General features: G+C 43.6%; 1 protein-coding gene across 2 annotated transcripts in view; it reads left to right on the forward strand.

Annotated features, from left to right (window-relative positions):
- The window catches only part of LOC123507108 (homeobox protein aristaless-like), a 148,385-nt gene extending 141,938 nt beyond the window's left edge, over positions 1-6,447 (forward strand). For both annotated transcript variants that reach the window (XM_045259675.1, XM_045259676.1), the window contains exon 4: positions 4,200-6,447. In XM_045259675.1, the coding sequence (XP_045115610.1) occupies positions 4,200-4,853 (654 nt within the window). In that variant the 3' untranslated portion in view covers positions 4,854-6,447. The remainder of the gene's footprint in view (positions 1-4,199) is intronic.
- The last annotated feature ends 4,186 nt before the right edge of the window (positions 6,448-10,633 follow it).

A 10,633-nucleotide genomic window follows, 5' to 3' on the forward strand; every position in this document is an offset into this window, starting at 1 on the left:
TTGCCTTATATTCTAAAATTTCCGCTCGTTCCTTCTAATTCAAATCAATTGGGTGTTTCCTTCCCGTGCCACACACAGCAAACCCTCCTCCTCTCTTCCTCCTTCGTTACAATTCAATAATACAAGGAGCTTCTTTACACTCGAAAAAACTATACTGATGAAGTTGATTTTTACATTGAAGAACATTTTATTACTCCCGGATTTCAGCTCTTGTGATTTTTGGATATCTCGTTGACAGTAACTAATGATTTGAGGTGTTTACGAAACTCGTGAAGGTGATAAAGGCAGGATAAGGAGACAATATCGTGATGAGTGTGGCGAGTCTGTTGCTGCCCAAGGAAACGTCTGTCTTTTACTCTCTTTATTTCCTCACTTCCTGTTTTAATAATTCTACATCATTATATTCCTCTCTTCATATTCCAAGTATCATTTATTCTTTCTGCTTCCCTTATCCTGCATTGGTGTATTCCTTTCTTTAATGTTTCTGGTATTTTCTCCTCCTTCCCTTTGTTACTTTTCTCTCTTTGATTATTTGTTTTCCTGTACATATTCACATAATCACATCAACATATATCTTAAGTTATTCACTTCGTTTTTATTTGTTTGTATTGATATTTCCCCTTTCTGTTTGTTGTTTCTATAATTACACTTTCATCATTTTCTTTCTATTCCATTATCATTTATTTCTCTTTTCTCTCTTAATTTTTTTCTTCTATATTTCTGTATTATTTCCTTTATCATTAGTTTCTATTTATTCCTCTTTTATCTTTCCCAGTTTTTTTCTTCTATCTTTCTGTATTCTTTTCTTTACTATTAGTTTTCATCATCAACCATATTTTTTTTCAGATTCTTCTCATTTTTTCATTCAATTATTCCTCCCTCTTTACTTTTTCTAGCATTCCTTCACTCCTCTATTTATTCCTCTTTTCTCTCTCTAGTATTATCCTTCTATCTTCCTTTATTCTTTCCTTTTACTTTCATTATCAATCCTTATTTTTTATCAGATTTCTCTCATTTTCTCATTCAATTATTCCTTCCTCTTTACTCTTTTTTCTAGCATTCCTTTATTTCTCCTTCATTTCCCTATTATTCTTGCCCACGTTGCTCATTCCTCTTTCCTGCCCATTATCTTCATTATCTACCTCTTCCTCGTACCTGTTTATGTATGTATATATGTACGCCTTTATCGACTTACCTATCTATATCTATCTACCTGCCTGTCTATCTATCGGCGTTCCCATATTTTCGGCCACTTATTACCTGAAAATGAGAGAATATGACTGTTCTTAGCCTCAATAAATGTATTCTATTTACCTGGCGCGATGATGATAATGATGGGGTAATGCTTCTCTCTCTCTCTCTCTCTCTCTCTCTCTCTCTCTCTCTCTCTCTCTCTCTCTTCCTTCTTTCTCCATATCTTGTCTTTCAATCTAATCTTCCAGTCTAAAGAGGTTGATTGATTTTTATATACCTTCAACACACACACACACACACACACACACACACACACACACACACACACACACACACACACACACACACACACACAACCACCATTCTTAGGCTCAATCAATCAAAACTTAATAGAAAGAGAAAAAAAAAAACATTGCCTCACACTGCATAATTTTCTATCTATTTATTTACTTAACTAATCCATTATGTCCGTCTAATGCCCCGCACCACTGTGCTCCCATATACCACAGATTTACCGCCGGCAGTTCAGTTATTCGTACCTCAGAGTCAGGCGTCCAGGTTAAGGTGGCTTCGCGGTACAGTGTTTGACTAGTGTTCTGGTTAGGTGTTAGTGTTCTAAATGAAGGGGCACTGAGCACAAGCGTCTAAACGTCACTCTATTTCACACGGCTTTTCTGGGCTGATACAAACATCATTTAGTTTTTCATTGTATTTAAAGTACATAAATAACTACACTAAGACAGTCTGCACACACACACACACACATACAAGTCCACAGCTCCCTGCAATCGCCAAAGAGCATAACGGCCACTTGTAAGGCTGCCAGACTCCAACTAACTACAGCTTAACCTCTTCAATACTGAGACACATTTTTCCCTGATTTTTGTGTGTGATTAGGCGATTTCATTTGCATTAGGAACGGTCTATGGAGGTCAGAAGATTAATGGTTAGAGTCTTAACTATTTCAATCCCCTACTTAAGTTTCTGAACCTGTATAAAACCGCCAAATAGTAATCAGAATGAATATAGAAACGCGACATGGTACTGAATTGGTTAAGGGTTCGATCCTCTATGACATTCACAATACAGGCCAAATACTACATGTAACCTCACAAAACTTCAAGACAAACAAAACCACTGCAGATTGTTCCTCCTTTGTTACTTTTCTTTTTTTTTCATTTTTTTTTCAGTCCGTTTCCTGTTACACGTAGTTTCTTCCATCTCCTTTTTCTTCCTCCTCCTCCTTCTTCGTCTCCTTCTCCTCCTCCTTCTCCCCCTGCTCTTCCTCCTAGCTCGTAATAGTCTCTGTTATTTTCCCCTGCATAAATTCATGACTGATCAGCTACTTACTGTCTCTCGTACATTTGGCATTGCAGTGGTGGTGGTGGTGGTGGTGAAAGAACTGCAAGGAGAAAATGAAAGAAGGAAGGAAGGAAGGAGGAATAAAAAAAACAAGATAAAGATGGATGGAGTGGGAAACGGAAGGTAGGAAGGAAAGGAAAGAAAAAAGAAAGAAAGAAAGAAAGAAAGAAAGAAAGAAAGAAAGAAAGAAAGAAAGGAAGGAAGGAAGGAAGGAAGGAAGGAAGGAAAAAGGAGCGAAAAAATGAGGGAAGGAAGGAAGGAGGGCGGGGTGGAGGAAAGGCGCGGAGGTGGAGCAGCCATGATGAATCTCCTTAACACTCATTTAGACCTAAACACTGTAAGTAAAAAATCCGTCAGACCTTGTAATCTGTCAAGTTATTTCCCACTCCCCCTTCCTCCTCTTTCTCTTCTCCTCCCCTGCCACCTTCCCTTCCCCTATTACCATTAATATTCCCCTTCCCTCCTTCGGTATCTCCTTTTTTTCCCCTTCCCCTCACTTGCTATTTTATTTTCCTCCTTTTATCTTTCCCATTCATTTCCGTCCACGTCGCCCCTTTCCTTAACTTTTGTTCCCTTTTTTTCACACTCCCTATTCTCCTTCCACTGCCTATTAATCCTTTAGCACCTCCCTTCCCTCCCTGCCACCCACTACCCCTCCCATCGTGACACTGGCCTCCCTCCTTCCCTTCCTCCCCTCATCCTCCCCGGCCGTATCATTACTGTTGTCATTTGGCGTAATATCAGCTGATTACCGCGGCCAGCTGTTTCTGTGGGCCAATTACTCGCGTTATTTATGTCATTATCTCATTTGGATCATCGTTTAAAAAAGCTCCGTACGCCGCATCCATAAAAGCCTGATGACGCCAGCTCCCGAGACGCTCCATCACATCACTCGCCGTGCCATTAAGCTTTATTATGGAGCCCCGGGATCACCGCCTCGCAGCCCCGCCATTCATAATTATATCCACCAGGCAAGGCACGTCCCGGTGATAGAGGGGACCCATTTTTACAAGCTTCCCCGACCCATTATGCCATCAGGGTGAGCGTCGCGCGGGGCTTTATTACACAGCCTCGCCCGCTCACCGCCTCCCAGCTCACCCGCTCCGGAGCTCCAGTTTGCGGGTTGTGAAGCACCGCCGCTCACGTCCAAGAGTCCAAGAGTTGCGGTTCCCTCTCACCGCCTTCCCGTCCCTCCCTCCTCTTCTCGCCCTTCCACTGCTTCTCCTTGCTTCCCCGTCCTCCGCCGCCCCGTGTGTGGTTTCCGCAGTGAAGCTCATGATTAATATTTGCAATGTTGGCCCATCTGTCGGAGAGCGAGACGAGACTCCCAGGGCTGCAGGCGGCTCAGCGGGGAGGACGCGCACCCTAAGTGTTTCGTGAGCTATAAAACGCTCCCAACTTAATTAATTTCAAGACACTGTACCTCACAAAACGCAATCTTTGCAATGTCCGTTAATATCAGGAAATTACAGTCAAGTATATAATTTCAAAGATCACGTATGGACGATTAAGTGTGTGTCGGCGGTGCCGCTGAGCCGGCGAGGAGCGGCGGGGCGCCAGGCACAGGTCCCGTGGCCGCACCGTGACGCCGCTCCATGATACTCCTTCACTCCCTGACTGGTTCTCTCCTTTCCTCCATGCAGGTGTGGTTCCAGAACCGGCGCGCCAAGTGGAGGAAGCAGGAGAAGGTGGGGCCCTCCACGCACCCCTACGGCGGTTTCCCTGTGTCGTCACCGCTGCCTCTCCAAAACCCCGCCCTGCCGCCCACCATCTCCAGCCCCTTTGCTGCCAGCCTCGGGTACATCAGGAAACCTCCGTCCTTCGACTCGCCGCTGCTGCCTCCCTCAGCGTCTCGGCTGCCTGCCTCATACCTGCAGGCGTCGACGGCCCAGCTATTGCCCGGGGCAGGGTACTTGGCAGGTGTGTCGGGTCTGCGGGACTTGCATCAATACCGTGCCGGCCTCCTGCACCCGCCCCACTACCCGCCCTCCTTCACCCACCTCCTGGCCGGCCTCTCCTCCAGACCCAAACTTCCTGAATCTGACTATGCTGCCCTGCTGGCGTCTGTGCCGGGGCTCCAGCCTTCCCTGGTGGCTCCGCCTGCACCTGTCACTCCTCCGGATCCGCCGCGTACGACCAGTAGCTCCACGAGAGGTCGCTCCTCGTCCCCGGTGGGCGCTGTGGGCGGCGTAGACCAAGACCGCCGTGCCTCGTCCATCGCGGAGCTGCGACTGCGGGCCCGAGAGTACGAACTGCGCCTGGAGATGCAGCGGAAACACGGCGACGTGGTGACTTGAGTCTCTCTTCTCTGACGTGACCTCACCCACGCCCTTGCCTCTGGCGCCGAGCAGGAAGGGACGGAACATGAGTCGTTATCCGCAGCAGGAGGTGGCTGAGGGCGGGAGGGGACGGGAGGGGTGGGGGTGGCGCCGCTGGTGGCCGAAGCGGCGGCGTGATGGGCGAAGTGCAAGTCTTCGTCCACCTCAACGATCAAGAGAACATTGTTGCCTTGGTCTCGGTCAACCTCACATGTTTTCCTTGTTAACGCTCTTGCAGTCACTTGTTACTTAAGGTGCTTCTTGTGAACCTTGGCCTTCGATTACTTTACTGTTCTTTATTTCTAGATATTCGTTGTAACTGGTTCCGTCCGTCAGCTGTTGCTAACATTACTAACTTAACGTAAGTTCATTTTAAGTACCTCAGACCTAGCCTAAGTCTGTTGTCATATACGTAATAAGGAACACCGTCCAGCCAGGAAGGGAGGGAGGGAGAAGGAGAGAGGGAGGGAGGGAGAAATCACACCTGACAAAACTATACACCTAAGACATCGGTTCACCCTTACAAATTATCTTAGAAACTCTCATGTTTATAGAATTAATTGATTAAAATATGGCGCTGCAAGATGAAGATTCTGCAGCGCTAAGTATGTTAGTCAAAGAGGAAAGCACGATAACAAAACAGTGGAACATTTACTAAAGATGTGATAATCATGTATACGTAAAGAAGCTCTAATAAACCTACGGTGAGGCTCCAAAAATCCGCTAAAGTTGTTCTTAGTATTATTGTAGAGACTTGAGAAGGTGAAGAATGAATAAAAATTACGAGAAACTGTGAGAGGTAAGTTATACGGGATAAAAAGAAAAAATAAGGAAAAATAACAATAAGTAAGGAAAAGACAACGAGAAAAGGAGAAAAATAGAAGTGATGCTAAAATTACAAGAAAAAAGAAACTAAGAAAGAAAACACAGTGAACAGACACACACGCACTAAATATTTTTCGTTGGTGGAGAAAGAAATAATAAAGTAAAACAGATAACAGTGAATAGAAAAGGAAACAAATAATGAAAAATGAATCAAGTGAACTCATGACATAATTAGAGGTGTTTTTTGTTCAACATCCTCAGTGGTTGATTATCTGCCATGGCCCGTCTTCAGAAACGCTTTGCTCTCACACCACGACTATTTTCCAAGGCAACACAGATGAGTAGCAGAGTTTTCAAGAGTGTTTCTACAGTTAATAATGTAGAAATCTTGTCTCTCTGCCTGTAGAACCGTAAAAACACCTTAAAAACTCATGTACATTCAAATAAAGCCTTTTGAAATAGTGGAGTTGAAGCACGGAGGCGTTTGAGAATATCACCCCACAACATCAATCACCCTTGTTAAATTGCCCAGTAAATACCAACCAAGACATAGACTAAACTGGAAGCATTCACACGACTCCCTCTCCCTCGCCCCTCCCTTCACCCAGCATCCCTCTAACCTCCCAACCGCATGTCCCCCCCTAACAACCTCCATTCACCCCACCTTCCTTCCTCCCCACCCACACACCCAGCATCCCTCTATTGCCATGTTCCTTGAGATGTTGTTGCAATACAGTTTACAAAGAAATCGAGTGTGTTATTGCCATCCTTTGCCTGTGAGCTGCTAAGTCTGCCTGGTAATGCGTGTGAAGGTGAGTGAGCTAAGTGTTAAGTGTTATACGACTTGACTGAGAGTGTCTTTCTAATGGTTATGGAAGATGTCAGTGTTTACACCCAAGGTCATATTCACGTTTAAAGTGATATTAATCCCTCCAGTAACATGATGCGTTTTAATATTTATTCTGCTTACTATTTGGTGATTTTCATACAGCTTCAGAAACTCATGTGGGGATTAAAATCGTGAAGACTCAAGCCATTAATCTTCTGACTTCCATAGACCCTAGCTAATGTAAATAAAATAGTCTAATCATATCCAAAACTCATGGTAAAAATGCGTCCCAGTACTGAAGGGGTTAATAGAAAAAAATGTCCTGTGAGAATTGCATGATGATATTAATGTGAGTAAATACTATTTTTTTTTTTTTATCGAATATAACTACTGTGTTATTTCCATCAGATGTGGAAATTCTTGATTCATTCTTTGATGATCTAATATTCGCTTATGGTAATTTTCATACAAGGTTCTCTTAACATAAATATTAGACACATGGATAAGAAAGATATGAATATTCACAATGAAACAGTAATATTATTAAATTTCCTCATATTTCAAGGATTTGTAATGAAAACATAAGGAAATATAGTATCCATACAACACATTCAATATCTTTCCCCACCTCACCTTCACACCTTTGCCACGTATGTTTTTTTTTTTTTTACATTTTTTACATACCTAAAGCTGAACTAGCACTTCAAAAATCACAAACTTATATTTCCCTTCAGCAAGAAAACAGAATGGTAATTATATGGAGAAAGAAAGACAAAACACACACAGGCACACACACAGGCACACACACACACACACACACACACACACACACACACACACACACACACACACACACACACACACACACACACACACACACACACACACGCAAATAACAAGCTAAACAAACAAACACAACCCATAACCCACGCCAAACTTCGGTAATAACTGAATCACCTCAACAAACATGAAATAAAAATGATTCCAGGAAATATTTTACATCAAAAAATTTTGGGTAATTAAGATTTTATTATCCAGATTATAAGAATTATCTCTCCACGTGCTGCTGCTGCTCTTGCTGGGGAGAAGGAGGAGGGAGAGGGGAGAAGGAAGCAGAGGGTGAGGGATGGGGAGGTGAGGAGAGAAAGAGGAGAGAGATGGAAATGGAAGCACGGGGAAGTGAATAGGAAAGAAGGGGTGAGGAGTGAAGGGGTGATGAGATGGAGAGGGGAAGTGGATGAGTGAATAGAGCAGAGTATGAAAGATGAAAAAGGTGTAATGGGGCGAAAATAAAGTGACGAAAAAAGTGATGAGATTTTAATGATATAGAATTGAGACTATGAAGGATGAGAAAAAAAAATTGAGAGAGAGAGAGAGAGAGAGAGAGAGAGAGAGAGAGAGAGAGAGAGAGAGAGAGAGAGAGAGAGAGAGAGAGAGAGAGAGAGAGAGAGAGAGAGAGAGAGAGAGAGAGAGAGTTGATATTAATGCGAACTTTTCAAAAAACACGCATTCACTCTGAAAACTGATGCCGTAATGATGTACTTAGAATATCCGCCAAATTATACAGAAAAGGTGATACACGCATGATTCCCGGTAAGGTTACGTGCATTATACGGCCATTTACACTCCCGTACATCAACTCCTTAGTTTGAAGGCGGGTCACAAACCAGCAAACCAACGCTCTCCTTCCAACACGTGTGCCTCAAACTGGTTCTCATTACACACCTGCACCACTCTGCCGCAGGTGTTCATCCCTCGAATTAAATATAAGGGACGTGGATGTTTGTGTGGGTGTGTTTGATGGGGGTGGGAGGGGGGAAAGTTGCTGCTGGGTTGCTGAGTGGGTGGGTGGGTGGATTGGTGTTTATAGATTCATGTTTACCTGTTTCCCAACCTTCCATGTTCTACTGTACGTCTCCATGTCTGTCTTTCCGTACGCCAGCTTATATATATGTATCATACTGCCTTATCGTCAACTTCTCTGCGTATATCAATCATTTTTCCATCTCTATCCTAGTATCATGCCCGCTAAGTCCCTCTGCACAGGTCATCTCCATCCATATCTATCCATCCCTTCCTTTGTTTACCTGCGAGTATAACGAATTAATTACCTGGCTAAACTATGAAGCCAAACACTCAGGTCACATAACGGTTCCAAAGGTAACAAAATGGTAACCTCTCCCACTGAAAAACAGCCTCTTTTTCTTAACGCTCTGTGTGTGATAGGAGCGCTGCACAACACAGCTCACTGGCTCCCTTAACCACTTCAGTACCATGACGCGTTTCTATGTTCATTCTGGTTACTATATGGTAATTTTATACAGCTTCAGAAACATGTGTGAGGATTAAAATAGTGAAGACTCTGGTCATTAATCTTCTGACTTCCATAGACCCTCCCTAATGTCATAAATTTCAAGGTAAAAATGTGTCTCAGTATTAAAGAGGTTAACTATAAAGAAGGAAAATCAGTGTGGCTGTCTGTGGGACTGCAGCGTCCTCAAGGGTGACGGCGCTGTGGCTTGTCCCGAACGATTGGGCTGGGGATGTTGCGGTCCCAAGTTCCTGTCACTCTTTTATCAATCTTACAAGCTGAGTGTTATGTGGGTTACCGCAGGATGAGGAGGAGGAGGAGGAGGAGGAGGAAGAGGAAGGTAGGGAAGAAGGCGGAAGCTGGTGCTGTTTGCCAATCACTTATTCTATTTGTTTCTGTCTTCTCCATCAAATATTTACGTCTTTATCCATTACTGCAATGTTTCTTTTATGTATGAGGGAGGGAGAGAAAGCAAGGAAGCAGGAAGCGCCAGTGACGACTCCATTCCAGTTTCGTTACCTTGAGGAAAGGAAACTTGGCCTATTGAACTTGAGCAACTGACTCAATAATACGAGAAGAAATATAAATAACTGTAAAATGTAACCAAGTGTGCATGCAAGCAATGATTATGGCGTGAAGAATGATTTATTGCGGGGAAGAAATGTTTAAGAAGGAAAAGAATTACTACAAACTCTCTCTCTCTCTCTCTCTCTCTCTCTCTCTCTCTCTCTCTCTCTCTCTCTCTCTCTCTCAGCAAGGCCTGACGTGACCTCGCTCGCTGCACACTAACATAACATTGCAAAGGTTTAATTTACATCGTAATCCTCCATCCAGTCTGACCCAACTCGTATTCTTGAAACGACTATAAACACGATCATAAAGTCAAAACTTTGCAAAAAGGAAGGAATACAATTTCTCTCTCTCTCTCTCTCTCTCTCTCTCTCTCTCTCTCTCTCTCTCTCTCTCTCTCTCTCTCTCTCATTAACATAATTTATTACAGAAACTTCCAGCACCACCTGACTGTTGCAGGCTCACCACCACCACCCCCACCACCACCATCACCACCACCACCGCCACCACCGTAATCACCATCACAGAGTTTTGCCAGATGTGATTTAATGAACGACATTACTCCATTTACATAGGATTTTACATAAAACACCCACTCATAAATAATAACAAAATATATATTTAGAAAATCGCGGAAGGAATGATTTTATATTTCTGTGTGTGTGTGTGTGTGTGTGTGTGTGTGTGTGTGTGTGTGTGTGTGTGTGTGTGTGTGTGTGTGTGTGTGTGTGTGTGTGTGTGTGTGTGTGTGTGTCTTCACCTAGTCTGATATATTCGTATATCCAGTGAAGTGACGCCACGTGTACCTCCCCGTGTAACACGTCAGTAGTCTAGTGGCAGTCACAGGACAACAGGATTAATGGCAAGAGTAACAAACCATCTCCCTGTTTGACCAAGGGCACTAAACACCGAATGCAAAATAGCAGTGTTTCATCTGTACAAAAAAGAGTAATCTACGAAACCAAATACATTATAGAATATAAATCAATGAAAGTCTATCCTAACCGGAGAGTGTAATTCAACTGTAGCTACGTCGCTAGCCACCACAAGGGCGAGTGTTGACACCCTCATGTACAGATGCTGAGAGTAGTGAAGCAAGACATGGCGGGTGGTGAAAGATTTTGTTTGTAGCATTGTGTGATGCAATGGCGGGACCACCGAGCTGGCAACGAGGTCTTTCCGAAGGATCACACAGGGACTGCCACAAGGCCACACTCTACAGTT

This window comes from Portunus trituberculatus, chromosome 21, assembly GCF_017591435.1.
Source record: "Portunus trituberculatus isolate SZX2019 chromosome 21, ASM1759143v1, whole genome shotgun sequence".
NCBI lineage: Eukaryota > Metazoa > Arthropoda > Malacostraca > Decapoda > Portunidae > Portunus > Portunus trituberculatus.